The sequence below is a fragment of the Orycteropus afer genome, unplaced genomic scaffold, assembly GCF_000298275.1.
Source record: "Orycteropus afer afer isolate SDZICR_OR568_19922 unplaced genomic scaffold, OryAfe1.0 scaffold00066, whole genome shotgun sequence".
Classification (NCBI taxonomy): domain Eukaryota; kingdom Metazoa; phylum Chordata; class Mammalia; order Tubulidentata; family Orycteropodidae; genus Orycteropus; species Orycteropus afer.
In genome coordinates, this window is record NW_006921653.1 from 11,712,476 (window position 1) to 11,728,531 (window position 16,056).

The 16,056-nt window shown below is 39.2% G+C and overlaps 1 protein-coding gene across 1 annotated transcript in view; it reads left to right on the top strand.

Annotated features, from left to right (window-relative positions):
* The window catches only part of PLSCR1 (phospholipid scramblase 1), a 74,994-nt gene that overhangs the window by 55,373 nt on the left and 3,565 nt on the right, over positions 1-16,056 (top strand). Inside the window, exons 3-5 of the mRNA XM_007940211.1 lie at positions 1,954-2,174; positions 3,839-4,000; positions 15,216-15,377. Of these exons, the coding sequence (XP_007938402.1) occupies positions 1,954-2,174; positions 3,839-4,000; positions 15,216-15,377 (545 nt within the window). The remainder of the gene's footprint in view (positions 1-1,953; positions 2,175-3,838; positions 4,001-15,215; positions 15,378-16,056) is intronic.

Sequence of the window (16,056 nt, forward strand, 5' to 3'; positions counted from 1 at the left end):
GAGGAGTGGCTGGTGGGTTTGAACCACCACCCTTCTGGTTAGCACTTAAATGCCTTAGGCAGTATGCCACCAGAGCTCTCCCAACTTATTTAGGATTGGGGACAAGTGAGACCTTTAATTGCTATTCCTGGTTCCAAACCCTTGACCCTTCCTGGTTCTAAACAATGTGTTGTTCAATACAGGAAGCCCTTTGGTAAAATGCTGTATTAGTGTCAGCATGTGGTGCTCCTCTGTTTCCACCCAAGCAGAGAATAGCTCTTCTAAAATGCAGAGCTCCCTTTGGATACTAGTGGTTCAGATAGTCTGTGAGTTGTACCCCTGGTTCCCAACCACATTTTTGCCTTGCCCAAAATCTGTCTTTCACTTCTAAACAGTTACTGCTGGAATAAATAAGGATCCTCCTGGGCCCTATCTAATGAGCTCTAATAGCATAGTGATTAAGGCATTTGACTGCTAATCAAAAGGTCAATGGTTTGAACCCACCAGCTGCTCCACAGAAGAAAGATGGGGCAGTCTGCTTCTGTAAAGATCTACAGTCTTGGAAACTCAATGGGGGTTGCTATGAGTAAGAATCAATTTGATGACAATGAGTTTGTAGCAGAGTTTATTTATTTATTGGTTTTGACATCCTATCTGATATTCTCTGCTATTCATAAGGTTTTCCCTGGCCAAATTTTGAGAAGTGGGTGGCTTCCTCCTCCTTCCTAGTCTGTCTTAGTCTGTAAGCTGCATTGAAACCTGTGCACCATGTGCAACTCTGCTGGTGTCTGAAACACCAGTAGTAGAGCCTCAAGCCTTACAGCAGCATACAAGTCTCACAGGATGACAAACTGACAGACAAGTTTGTCTCCCTTAGCTGTTGGAAACCTCTGTGCCCTCCCCTTACCTAATTCCTACCTGGAACCTGCCACTCTGTGGTCCCGCATCGCTCCCTCCCTTTCCTGGCTCTAGGGGGCTTAGGGCCTACCCTTGCCTCCCTCCCCTTTACCTGGATATCCTGCCACTCCGGAGGTCCCCGGCCTCTCCTGCTCCCTCCATTTCCTGGTTCTAGGAGGCTTGGGGCCTAGCCTTGCCTCCCACCCCATTTTACCTGGATATCCTGCTACTCCTGGTGGTGTTTTGTTCTGCTGTGCATAGGGTCACTATGAGTTGGAGATGACTCGACGGCACCTAACAACAACAACATCTGATATTCTAATTTATCTTCCATTTTCACTCTCTTGCCTTTTATATATGTAAGCTTTCCCATTAGCTTCCTTCAAACATACACACAAAATCTAAGTATGATTTATAAAACAATCTTCTAAACCCAAGTTATTTGGTGTAATATCTCATAAGCATAAATGTAGAACTCATCCTATATTCCCCTCCATAATTAAATACAATAGTCACAGCTCTTTAAAATGCTATTAAACCTGTGAGAACTAGATGAGACTGCCTTGTTTTTCCAGGTCTGGTAAATTTTCTGCCTTTGACAGAGGATGCAGGCTATGACTTTTTCTATGACTTTCTATTAGTAGAAATATTTGGGTTTTCCTTCTCTAACAAGTTTCCAGCTTACACGATTTCCAGCTTTTACTGGTTACTGTGTTCTGAGAAAATGGACATTTTATCTATAAACTGAGCATCACCATGTCCACCTGCTGCAGTGTATGAACCCTCAGCAGCAAAGTCAATCTTTCTGACATGAGAATATGAAATTAGGAAGATTTGATTTAGCTTTTTTTGTCTCACATGGCGACTCTTAATTTCTATAAATCTTAATACCCTCTCCTTTCCTTTTTGCCTTTTTTTTCTCTCTCTGGACCATCTCTAAAATATTTTTCTGTTCTTTCTTGACATTTTTCTGAATATCATCTAAAATTGGTACAGCTGGATATTATAATACCTTAGGACAAATTAGTACTTTTTTTTAAATATTGCTGATAATGATTTCCTGTTTTATGTTTTCAGTTCTAACAGGTTTTGAAACCAATAACAAATATGAATTAAAGAACAGCCTTGGACAGAGGGTTTACTTTGCAGCAGAAGATACTGATTGCTGTACCCGAAATTGCTGTGGGTCTGCTAGGCCTTTTAACATGAAGATTATTGATAATATGGGCCAAGAAGTCATAGTTTTAGAGAGACCATTAAGATGTACCTCCTGTTGTTGCCCTTGCTGCCTCCAAGAGGTCAGTGAGCAATTAACACAGCAGTTTATAAAGTAGTTCTGTATGGATTTGCACCGTTATATTTTGAACATATATAATCAAATGGCATTTAAGAGAAAATGTTCCATAAGCTCTTGGTTTATTCTTTAAACTATAGAGGAATGAAGCAGATGAAAAACAGTGAACTGTTAGCCCCATCTCTGTAAGCAGTGTGCATTATGAGGTTGCACATCCATGCAGACCCCAGACTCCTTGATCTCTAGGCGATGCCAAGAGGGCAGAGTATGTTAGTTATGTCCCTCACCAGAATTGACTGTGAGAGCCCTGGTCAAAGCTAGGGAACATCATTGAGAGTGTCATAGAATACCATTACAGGAGCCTGTGGATGTGTTCATCCTGCTATTTTGTTTTCCTGGCCAACCTATTAAGGAGTGAACATAGGAGAGTCCTCCTCTGAAAAATCTCAACTCCTGTGCTTTTCATTTCTCCATTTTTAGAAAAATGTATATCTTTGAATCTTCTTTATAATAGGGATACCTCTAGGTAGATACCTCAGATGCCTTTTGGCACATATTGTTTGACTGCTCATGCATAGAGAATATGACTTTCAGAGGAAAAACCAGGGTAGAGCAAGGAAAGCTGGGCCCTTGCACATGTCTCCATTGGCTCCAGACCAGCCCTGTTTGATCTCACAGATTGCTGTAAGAACCTGATGCATACAAACGCATGGATCATTTGATATTTAAAACTGCACTCAAGGAGCTTTGCACAGTACTGAAGGCATTTGACTTCCTAACCAGAAGGTTGGTGTTCCATGCCCACCAGCCACTCCACAGAAGCAAGATGAAGCAGTCTACTTCCATAACGATTTACTGTTTAAAACCAGTGGGAGATGCTATGAGTCAAATCAACTCAGTGGTGGTGGGTTTTATTTTGTTTTTGGAATACTGCACTTATTTTGAGAGGATAACTGAAATTATTCATAATGAATCACTTTGCTTTCCATGTCTTTTAGGTTATTTATAGTAATATATCCATAGAAATATCTGGAGGAAAAACTCAGGGATTGTTAGGAAAATTCTTTCCATCTGTATGTTGTTGTTATGAGCACATCAACACACCACATTATAGCATTTGATCTTTGAGTAGGTCCTATGAAAACTTAATTTACAGATGGGAAAACTGAGGTACTCTCATGGTCACACAACTTATGAAAAGCAGAGTGATGACTCCAGACTCTGTGTTCTTTCTGCTACAGCACTGCTGTCACCATATTTGAGAACTGTGCCGGTGACCAGAGCTCTATTCAAACATATATACCGTGATCTTTAAAGGTTTTTAATTTAGAGATTTTTTCATGGAAAGATCAACTTAAAAAAGTATATCACATGAGTAAAGGAGTGGTTAAGAATGGAGACAATGCATCCAGCCTGCATTTTATTTCTCATCTCTTCTACTGATTAGCTGAACAATTTGATACAAGCTAATTATTCTCTCTGTTCCTCGTTTTCTTCTCTATAAAATAGAGATAATAATAATACCAACCTAATGAGGTTATATTTTGAATTAAATGAGGTAAGGTACATGTATTGCTTAGAACAATACCTGGCACTTAGAAAGTGTTCAATAAAAGAGAGCTGTTATTAGACTTAGTACTATTGCATATTTTTCCCCCCTCTTTGCAGATAGAAATCCAAGCTCCTCCGGGGGTTCCAGTAGGCTATGTTATTCAGACATGGCATCCCTGTCTGCCAAAGTTTACAATTCAAAATGAGAAAAAAGAAGATGTACTAAAAATTACTGGCCCCTGTCTTGTATGCAGCTGTTGTGGAGATGTTGATTTTGAGGTAAGTGATATGATAATGTTACAGGATTTGTTTTCCTAATATAAAAGCATGTCATTTCATAGGATGTTACAGATACATTAAATAAATACCTTTACTATTCATGTTTTAAAAGGGAGAGAATATGCTTGTATATTTACTTTGGTCAGAAAGTCAGTTATTGCTCTGATTAAATGTTAGTGGATATTTTACTAAATGGAAAAAAAGGAAGCCAGCAATGCAGTCAAATAAACATAAGCAGAACATTAAACATTTAAATATGGTGATTTCCAATAGAAGTAAGAGTAGAATGGGATAATTTTCTGTTTAATCAATAGTGTTGACTGTGATTATCCATTTTAAATAGAATGTTAACCTTGTCATCTATATTTAATTGCCAAAGCAAAGGAATCTATCCTTAGTCTACAACACATGCTGCCAGTGCTCTAGGCCCTACTCAGAAGGTCTGACATCCTTTGATCTCCTATGAAAAGCCCAACTTTTTAAAGAGAGTTCTAGAAACATGCACTAGATGTCAAATCATGCTTCTCTGTTGTCTATACTTTATTGTTGTATTAAATTAGATCATTGGAACCAAAACATATTTCTGTTGACTACCTAGAGGAATTTCACTACAGTGATTTTCCAACAGATGGCCTAGCTGTATAGCCCAGATTTTTTTGTTGTTAAAAAATTGTGTGAGTTTTAAAACTTAATATTCAATTATTGATTCTCTTGGAAAATCTGATAAACTAGGTCAGGGATTCAAACCATTTCTCCCCAGTTCAGTCATGGCTGATGAAGTGAAACTGAAATGGACCCAAATTTGTAAAATGTGATTATACTATAATGATAAGTGGAACAGGAAAAAATCACAGGTTGACACTATGTGATAAACTTAATCTCCCTCTTAGAAAACAAAGGCAGCATATGTATTTCATAGCAACCAAATATCTTCATCAACAAAGTGGGAAACACCAGTGCCTCAAATATGCCAGCTCACCACACTGCTTTAAATGTGTGTTGCTCTCTACAATCCTGATAGTAATCCAGTCTCCCACATCAGTTTCCTGAAAGGGGTCCCTTTGCTTTTTTCTTAGTCTCCCATTCCAAGGGTTTGACCTGTAATATTTCCCGTTCCGGTTATTATTTCAGTACACCTATGTTTTACAAATTCAGGTCTGTCCCAGTTTTGCCGTGTTGGCCATGACTGAACTGATTTCAGACAGTTGGAAGCCTTCCAGCTAGGCCCACATTTCCATAAAACAAGTCTGCTTGGGCTGAGCAGGGCTTTATCTTTTTGATAGATATAGGAACTCTATAGTATTCCTCTCTACTTCCTAATGTTTTTCACTCTCTATCTTCATTCAGTTATATTATGTTCATTCAATTTTATGCCTGGCTTCTCTAGTTATGATTTTCAGTTCTTCTGTTTATTGTTGTTAGGTGCCCTCAAGTGGGTTTCCACTTATAGCAACCCTATGTACAACAGAATGAAACACTGCCTGTTCCTGTACCATGCTAACAATCATTGCTTTGTTGAACTCATCATCGTAGCCACTCTTTCATTCCATCTTGTTGAGCGTCTTCCCATTTTTTTACTAGCCCTCTACTTTACTGAGCATGATTTCCTTCCCCAGGGGCTGATGCCTTGTGAAAACATGACCAAACTGTATGAAATGAAGTCTGGCTATTCTCACCTCTAAGGAGCTTTCCAGCTGTGCTCCTTCCAAGATAGATTTGTTGATTGTTCTAGCAGTCCATGGTACATTGAGTATTCTTCCCCAACACCACAATTCAAATCCATCAAACATTTGTTGTTGTTGTTGTTAAGTGCTGTCAAGTCGTTTCTGACTCATAGCGACCCCATGCACAGCAGAACGAAACACTGCCCAACCCTGCGCCAGCCCCACAATCCCTGCTATACTTGAGCCCATCATCGCAGCCACCGTATCAATCCATTTCATTGAAGGTCTCCCCCTCTTTCGTTGACCCTCCACCCTACCAAGCATGACATCCTTCTCCAGGGAATGGTCCCTTCTTACAACATGACCAAAATAGGTGAGATGAAGTCTGGCCATTCTTGCTTCCAAGGAGCATTCTGGCTGCACTTCCTCCAGGACAGATCTGTTAGTTCTTTTAGCAGTCCATGGTACTTTCAGCATTCTTCGCCAGCACCACAACTCAAAAGCATCAACTCTTCTTCGGTCTTCCTTATTCTTTGTCCAGCTCTCACATGCATACAAGGCGATTGGAAATATCATGGCTTGTGTCAGGCACACCTTAGTCCTCAAGGAGATATCCTTACTCCTCAGCACTTGAAACAGTTCCTTCGCAGTTGACTTTCCCATTGCTACACGTCGTCTAATGTCCTGACTGCTGCTTCTGTTGGCATCGATTGTAGAACCAAGCAATGTGAATTTCTTGACAACCTCAATCTTCTCTCCATTTATTGTGATGCTGCTCATTGGTCCAGTTGTGAGGATTTTTGTTCTCTTTATATTGAGACGTAATCCATACTGCAGACTGTATTCTTCAGCCTTCATCAGTAGGTGCCTTAAGTCATCCTCACTTTCAGCAAGCAAAGTTGTATCATCTGCATATCTCAGGTTGTTAATGATTCTTCCTCCAATCCTGATACCATGTTTTTCTTCATATAGTCCAGCTTCTCGGATTATTTGCTCAGCATATAGATTGAATAAGTGTGGAGAAAGGATACAACCCTGACGCACTCCCTTCTTGATTTTAAACCATGTAGTGTCCCCTTGTTCTGTTCGAACGACAGCCTCCTGGTCAAGGTACAGATTCCTCATGAGTACAATAAAGTGCTCGGGAATTCCCATTCTTCTCAATGTTATCCATAATTTGTCATGATCCACACAATCAAATGCCTTTGCATAGTCAATAAAACACAAGTCAACATCTTTCTGGTATCCTTTGCCTTGAGCCAAGATCCATCTGACAGCAGCTATGATATCCCTTGTTCCACGTCCTCTTCTGAATCCGGCTTGAACCTCTGGAAGTTCTCTGTCAATATACTGCTGCAAACGTTTCTGAATTATCTTCAGTAAGATCTTACTTGCATGCGTTATTAATGATATTGTTCTATAATTTCTACATTCTGTGGGATCACCTTTCTTTGGAATGGGCACAAATATGGATCTCTTCCAGTCAGTTGGCCAGATAGCTGTCTTCCATCAAACATAGCCTTCTTTATTCATTGTCCTGCTCTCATATGCATATACAAAACCAAACTCACTGCCGTCAAGTTGGATCCAACTCATAGCGACCCCTCCTTGGGTTTTCAAGGCAATATCACTACGGAAGTAAATTGCCTGACCTTCCTTCCAAGGAGTGGCTGGTGGGTTTGAACCACCAGCCTTCTTATTAGCAGTCAAATGCCTTAGGCACTATGCTACTGGAGCTCACATGCATATGAGACTTGAAAATACCATGGCTTGGGTCAGTTGCACCTCAATCTTCAAAGTGACATCTTTGCTTTTAACACCTTTAAGAGGTCTTTTATAGCAGATTTGTCCAGTGTAATACTTTCTTCGATTTATTGACTGTTGCTTCCATGAGTGTCGATAGGTAGATCCAAGCAAAATGAAATCTTTGACAATTTCAGTCTTTTCTCCGTTGATCATGGTGTTGCTTACTGATGCAGTTGTGAGGATTTTGGTTGTCTTTAGGTTACAGTGTAAGCCTTACTGAAGACTGTAGTCTTTGATCCTCATCAATAAGTGATTCAAGTCTTCTTTACTTTCAGAAAGCAAGGTTCTGTCATGTCATAGGTTGTTAATGAGTCCTCCTCCAATTCTGATGCCAAATTCTTCTTCATATAGTCCGGTTTCTCAGATTATTGGCTTAGCATACAGATTGAATAAGTATGGTGAAAGGATAAAGCCCTGACACACCTTTCCTGATTTTAAACCATGCACTATCCCCTTGTTCTGTTCAAATAACTGCCTTTTGGTCCATGTACAGGTCCTCATGAACCCAATTAAGTGTTCTGGAATTCCCATTCTGTGCAGTGTTATCTATAATTTGTTATGATGCACACAGTCAAATGCCTTTGCAAAGTCAAAGCACAGTGAAACATCTTTTCAGGTATTCTTTGCTTTCAGCCAAGATCTATCTGAGACATCTTGTTTGGTCTTCTTTTCTTTTTCTGTCTTTTTAATGACTTTTTTTTCCTTTCTTTTTGTATGGTGCTCTTGATGTCATTGCACAACTCTTCTGGCCTTGGGTCATGAGTGTTCAATGCATAAAATCTATTCTTCAGATGGTCTCTAAATTCAGGTAGGCTATACTTAAGGTTGTATTTTCACTCTTGTGTACTTGTCTTATTTTCTTCATCTTCAATTTAAACTTGTTGGAGCTCTGGTGGTGTAGTACCTAAGACATTTGACTGTTAACCAGAAGGCTGATGGTTCAAAGCCACCAGCCACTCCTCAGAAGGAAGATTGGGCAATCTATTTCTATAGAGATACTTCCTCAGAAACCCAAGGAGGGGTCACTGTGAGTTGAAATTGAAACTTACATATGAGCAATTGATGTCATGACGGTCATGACGGGCTATGGCCTTGTTCTTACTGATGATATTGAGCTTCTCCATCATATCTTTCCACAGATGTAGTTGGTTTCATTCCTATGTATTTCATCTGACAAGGTCCCTTTGTATAGTCACTGTTGACATTGTTGAAAAAGATTTTTGCAGTGAATAAGTCATATGTCTTGCAAAAGTCTCTCATGTGATCTCTAGTGTCATTTCTATCACCAAGGCCATATTTTCCAACTACCAATGCTTGTGCTTTGTTTCCAAATTTCTCATTCCAATCTCTGGTAATTATCAATGCATCTTGATTGCACATTTGGTCAATTTCATACTGGAGAAGTTTATAAAAATCTTTCATTTCTTCATCTTTGGCTTTAGCAGTTGGTACATAAATTTGAATATTAGTAATACTAACTTATCTTCCTTGTAGGCATATGGGTATTATCCTATCACTGTGCGGTATAGTAAATTACTTAGTGTGGCTTTTCTACCCATAAGTCTTTGTAAACTCCAAGGTGGGATTTTCTATGAGCAACTGAGGAACTCCTGATTGCTGAAGTTGTCCACCTGGAGTATTTCTGTTGGGCGTGGCACAATACAGTGTTCTGGGAGGTGCCCACTCTCTCTCAGGTGCTTAGAGTTCTGATGCTATGATTGGCTAGTTTGACCACCCTGCCAGGCTCAAAAGGAGGCCTCCTACAGGCAGAACTCTCTCTGACTGCTGGTTGAGGAAGACGTGCTGCCGAAAGAGACACACACCCCTGAAAAAGACACGTGCTGGGAAAGAGACGCAAGAGACATACATTGCTGAGTGAGACACCGAGGGACCAGCACTGCTGGGAAAGAGACTGTGAGAGACTGTTGGCCGAGGGACGGTTGGCTGCGAGAGAGACTGAGCATTTTTCCTGAACGAGAATTGTAGCCTGTGGTGCTTCCCTAATAAACCCCATAATCTGTGAGCTCTGTGTGGCCACTGCAGCGAATTATCAAACCCAGGAGAGAGGTGGTGAGTGCTTTGGGAGGAACGGTTGGTGAAAGGGCTGGAGGGAGGCAGCATGTCTGGACTGGCAGTAATAGGCCTTGGGTTACTGCTGGTAAGGATGTCTTCCTCTTGTGGGATTAGAGGAGGTCAGAACACGTGGCCTCCTTGCCATTTTAGCACACTGACAGCAGTATACTTCAGTTTAGATCTTGATGTTCTTTTTGATGATGAATAAGACACTATTCCTCTTCAATTTGCCATGCCTGGCATAGCAGACCATATGACTGTCCGATTCAAATGGCTAATACCACTCCATTTCCACTTACTAATGCCTAGGATATTGATCTTTGTGCATTCCATTTCATTTTTAACAACTTCCAATTGTCTTAGATTCATACTGACAGACTAGTAGGCCCTGGTTATACAAATGTGAATCTTTTTCTTTACTGACATCATCTAACTGGGGAGATGGGCAATTCTAAGAAAGCACATAAGATGTCATAGAGCTATATGAAGATACTTATAAAACATGTATATATAATATTGTATGTGTGATATGTAAGTAAATTCTTTACATAGTGCTATGAATAATAATAGTTTTCCATACAGGAAAGTTCTGAAGCTACCAAAAGTTCAGAGGAGTTAAAAAGTTCATTTGAGGAACAATGTTAACAGAAGTTTAACGGCATATATTGTGGGTAGTAAGTGAAAACAAATGTCTAGGAATTTAGATTTAATCCAGCAACACTTCTCTAATAGATACCCTTAAGCATCCTTCATTAATTAACTTTTCTCCTGTGCATCAATAGTGATACTAATTAGATACCATCTTTGAAAGAATTGAGAAATAGTCACTTAATCAGCTGAATCATTTTCAATAGTATAGAAAACAAGAAGTTTGACACCTTAAAACAAGAATTATCAGTATTAGTGACCACTGTAGAAGATGGACTCTAGCAGAGTGATGGACATTTGAAGTAGAAAAGAAATAAAAGCTTGAACCATGGCAGTGACATGGTTCACTCTATGGGAAGGAATAATTCAAGAGACATAGAGAGACTCAGTAGGACTGATTTATGGATTTTATGCCAGTTGAGGATGATTGAGAATTTGGAGGTTATTCTGTTATTTCCATGTTGTAGAAACTAAATGAATCATTGACCACGTTGGAAATCTTTGAGGAAAAACAATTGATTTGGGAATGCTAATGATTTCTACTTGGATTATGTTAGATTTTAAGTATGTAGAGGAAATAAATGATTTGGAAGTTCTTAGTATACAGATGGTAATTAAGCTGTGAGATGATTATTTCAAGGGTAAATGAAAGAGACAAACCTTCTATAGGACTTGTTTGAGTTATCAAGTGCTGTTATAACAGAAATACCACTAATGAATGGCTTAGCAAACAAAATTATTTTCTAACAGTTTAGGAGGCTAGAAGTCCAAATTTAGGGCACTGCTCACTTTAGGGCAACGGTTTTCTCCTCTGTTGACTAGGGGATGGTCCAGCTCGTTTAAAACATACCCTACATTGATATGACCTCTTAACATAAGAAAGAAAATTTATTCCCAAATGGGATTACAACTACAAGTCTTGGGGTCAGGATTTACAACACATATTTGAGGGGGACACAATTCAATATATAGCAGGGCTTTTGATGGGAGAAAAAAATAATGCCCACATGAAACTGATATCCCAGGCCAGCCCCAATTATGAGTTTGAAGTTTGAATTCATGCTGCTTTTATGGCTCAGGAACTTCTAAACATAAAAATTGGTCTTGAGTAATGATATTTATGGCAGAATCAAATGTAAAAGCAGCCTAGAAGAAAATTCATGACCAAAAACATCCTATATTCCTTTACAAGAATGTTACCTTCATGTGAGTACCAAAACCAAAAACCAAACTCACTGCCATCGGGTTAGATCCGACTCATAGAGACACCTCCTTGGGTTTCTGAAGTGGTACCACTACAGAAGTAGATTGCCCAACCTTACTTCCAAGGAGTGGCTGGTGGGTTTGAACCATCAGCCTTCTGGTTAGTAGTCAAAAGCATTAGGCACTATGCTACCAGAGCTTAGACAGGTTATTTAACCTTTCTTTGTTTCAGTTTTCTCATATGAAAATTGGGCATAACAACAGTACATATTGTTGGTCTGAGGATTAAATGGCTTAATATTTGTAAAGCCTTTAGAGCAGTGCTGTGCATATCATAAATACTAAATAAATGCCTGATTAGTGATAAAATACCTTTTTTCACCATATATTGTGGTCATATGGTTTGAATTAGATAGATTTCCAGTGTTGTACATTTATTCAGCATATATTCTTTTCATGCTTACCTAGATTCTATGGTCTAGTGTTCTATTTTAATTTTTTTGCATCTACATTTGTATATGAGAGGAGCCCCTAGTTTTTGTTTAGTTTTTATTTTGCTTTTAGAATATCATTACTAATCACTGGCATTAAACTTATGGATTTGTAAAACTTAATACCAATTTATTATTTTCAGTAGTTGAAATAATTTTGTATTTGGCAATTTCTGTTTATAAAAGATTATCTGGAACTTTGGTAAAAATTATCTGGTTCTTACAACTGTTTAGTTATAGACCATCATGATCCTTTCCATTAAAAAAAATTGTATTTCTTCTTGTATAAATTTTTCTGAATTTTTTAATTTCTTTCTGTAGAAAGCAAGAGAGAAGAATGTTAATATCTGTTACGTCTAGGTGATTGGGTTTTCATTTTTAAAAATATTTAAAATTTTTTAAAGCTAAGTTTTCACTACTAGCCTCAAGTGCTTGTTATTGTTAAGGGCTGAGTCAGTTTCTCACTCAATGTCCCCGTGTGGCAAAGTAGAACAGCCCTATGATAGGGTTTTCTAGGCTGAAGAAACCTTCATGGTGCAGTGGTTTACTGCTCTGCTGCTAACCAAAAAGTCAATGGTTTGAACCTACCAGCTACTCCCTATGACAGCGATGTGCAGTCTGCTACCATAATGATTGTTGTTGTTGTTATGTGCCATTGAGTCGTCCCCGACTCATAGCGACCCCTCCTTGGGTTTCCGAGGCAGTATCACTACAGAAGTAGATCGCCCCATCTTCCTTCTGAGGAGTGGCTGGTGGGTTTGAATCGCCATCCTTCTGGTTAGCAATCAAGTGCCTTAGGCACTATGCTACCAGGGCTCCTACCATAATGATTACAGCCTTGGAAATGTTGTAGAACAGTTCTGCTCTGAACTATAGGGGCACTGTGAGTAGGAAATATCTCCACAGCAATGTGTTTGCTGGGTTAGAAATCTCCCATGAAGTCACTGAGTGGGTTCAGACCACAGCCTTTCAGGTAGCTCCTTCAAATGCTTACATGACAGCTGTTACCAGATAAGAAACTGACATATGCAAGAGGGGATTTGTATTAGTCTGTTTTGCACAATAATTGTTAAATTGCAAATCACCCCTCAAACACAGTCGCTTAAAGCCTAAAACATGTAGTCTCATGGTTACTGGTTGACACGTCTACTCATTTGGTAGATTATCTGGACTCTTCTAGATGACTTAGATTTAGACTGCAGGCTGTCTGACTGAGTTTGACTTAAGGTGCAAAGTTAGGCTCAGTTCTGCTTCTGGGGCCCTAAGTGGCAGCAGCTGCCTACATGATGCTTTTCAGGTGATTGATCACTGGAGACAAAAGCCATGCCAAACTGAGTAACCACATTTAAGATCTCTAGTTGATATTCTTGTCACACCTGATAATAATCCATTGATCAAAGCAAGTTTCATGCCCTAGTATAATAGCAATGGTCAGAAAGTATACTCAGCCTAGAGTAGGAGGGTGGGGGTGAAATGACTATTTGATGAACAGTAATACATTTTGTTATACTTTTCACCTGCATTGAAATAAAATGACTCAACTGGTTTTGGTCTACTCACGTTTATATAGCTTGCCCCTACTGGAAGCAGCGCCTTACAAAGAGTATTACTAACATATGGTGCCTTACACAATTTCAAATGGAACACCCTCCCCCTGGATTGATAGAACCCATCATGTATGTAGCTTGGTGAATGTGAGCTGCATTCAACTTCCACCTGCCCTCTTGGCTGGGTGATTTAGTCCTGGGCACAATCTGTTAAACACTATTTGATGGCTCTGGCCTTTCCTTGGGCAAAACTGTAAAATTAGAAAAAGTTTACTTTGAGCTCTTTCTTTAATACACCCTTCCTTTCTTCTTTGTTTTGTTACTGTTGTTGTTTCCATGCTATGTGTTAACTATCCATGGTTATCCTTGATATGAAACCTCCCACCAAGCTTCTTATTGGTTACTGACTTTCACTCTGAAGAAAGACTACTCCAGGCTTGGAGGCTCAGGTCTGTACTTTCAGGGAACATCAAGATCAGTTGGCATAACACAGTCCATAAAGACAATGTTCTGCAGCCTACTTTAGTGAATAATGATGGGGGTCTTAAAAGCTTGCAAGTAGACATCTAAGATGCAATTACTGGTCTGTCCTCGTCTGGAGCAAAGAAAAGTGAAGAACCCAAAGACACATGGAAACAATTAGTTCAAAGGACAAATGGACCACATGAAACTCATTGTCCATGACCTGGAGATCAGAAGAACTAAATAGTGCCTGGCTACCACTGCCAAACACTGTGAAAGGAATCACAATAGGAGAACCTGGATAGAGTGGGAGAAAAGTGTGGAACAAAATTCAATATAATAAGAGACCAAGCTTACTGGTCTGAAAGGGACTGGTGGCAGCCCCAAAACTCTGGCCCTCACTCACCCTTCAACCCTGAAACTGAACTGACTCACATGGCTCAACTTTCAGCCAAATAATAGACAAGCTTATGGGGTGAACAGTAGTACCAGCGAGTTATTTTCCCCTTAGAACAATCAACCATATGAGATCAAAAGGCCAGCATTTGCCCAGGCAAGAATGGATAGGAAAGAAGGACAAAGGGAAATAGTAACTACAGGGAGGACATGGAAAGAGTTACAGTGTGACAGCTGTATTCAATGTCACAAAACAAAACATGTATGAATGGTTGAGTGGGAACCAGTTTGCTATGTAAACATACACTCAACTTACAATAATAAGTTTAGGAAAAAAAAAGGCTAAACAGCCTTGCCCAGGCTCTTGATGTTTCACTTTTCCCTACTGACAGAAAGAAAGAAAGAAACTGGTTGCCATCCATGAGTTAGTACATTCTGACTCATGGTGAGCCCTCCCATCATATTTAAACTCTCAGCATAAGCACAAAAGCACCCTGTGTTTCTCATAAAGCAGAAGTCACATGGAGTCACATGATCTCTAGAAATTTCATCAGAGAAGCATTTTATATTTGCATCCTTTTCTGCTTAAATTTTGTTTTAGATCAGCGCAAATGATTTATTATTTGTCTTAATCTAAAAAAAAAAAAACAATAGAATAGGTCAAATACTTCAGGAAAACTGCTTTCATATAAATGTTCTGGAGCAGTCAAAGAGGTGGGTTTTTGTTTTGTTTTGTTTTTGTTTTACTATGTTTATAAACAAATCCAGAAATGTATATTCATTTAATGAGGGAAATAATATTCCTGGTTATGTATGGCACATAATATTAATATAATATTTGCTTCATTTTACTACAACATTGAATGTAGTTTGTTATTAGTTTTCTAGACTTCCTCAAGACTGTGTTTTATTTTTCCCAATTTAGATTAAATCTCTTGATGAAGCAACTATAGTTGGCAAAATTTCAAAACACTGGACTGGACTTTTGAAAGAGGCTTTTACAGATGCTGATAACTTTGGGATCCAATTCCCTTTAGATCTGGATGTTAAAATGAAAGCTGTGATGCTGGGCGCATGTTTCCTCATTGTAAGTCTTTTCTCACTGGTTATGGACATTTTATCCTTCTGAAAAGATTGAGTAATCGTACCTTTTAAAATTACCTTCTAATATGTTATAGAGAGGTCTTGTCTTTGGGGTTTTCATTTAAAAAAAATTGCAATTGGTGCTCTGATACATCCCCAATCTATTCAGAATTTTTGGCTACAAATTTGAAGGTTTCCTCTGCTCTCTCAGAATACCAGCTGTAAGCCCATAGGTTTTTCAGGGTACTCCTCACTTCTGCCCTGCTGGCTTCCACTACACCCTGTAATAGGGGAAAACCAAACCAAAAACCAGACTCACTTGCCGTCGAGTCAATTCCAACTCATAGTGACCCCATTGGGTTCCAGGGCTATAAATCTTTATGGAGTAGGTCATCCCATCTTTCTTCCATGGTGTGGCTGGTGGGTTTGAACCACTGACCTTCTGGTTATCAGCCAGATGCCTTATCCACTATGCCACAGCTTCAGTAGAGACACTTTTATTAAGCCTTGGGCATGACAAGGACAAAACAAAGACAATCATCCAAGATGAGGGAAACCATCAGCATGTACACAACACAGAAAGCTGAATGGAGTCTGTTGAATGATGACCATTGGGCTAATTATACATGATTGAAAAAAGGAATCATCACACAATCATGATTGGTGGTAGATGGATTCATCAC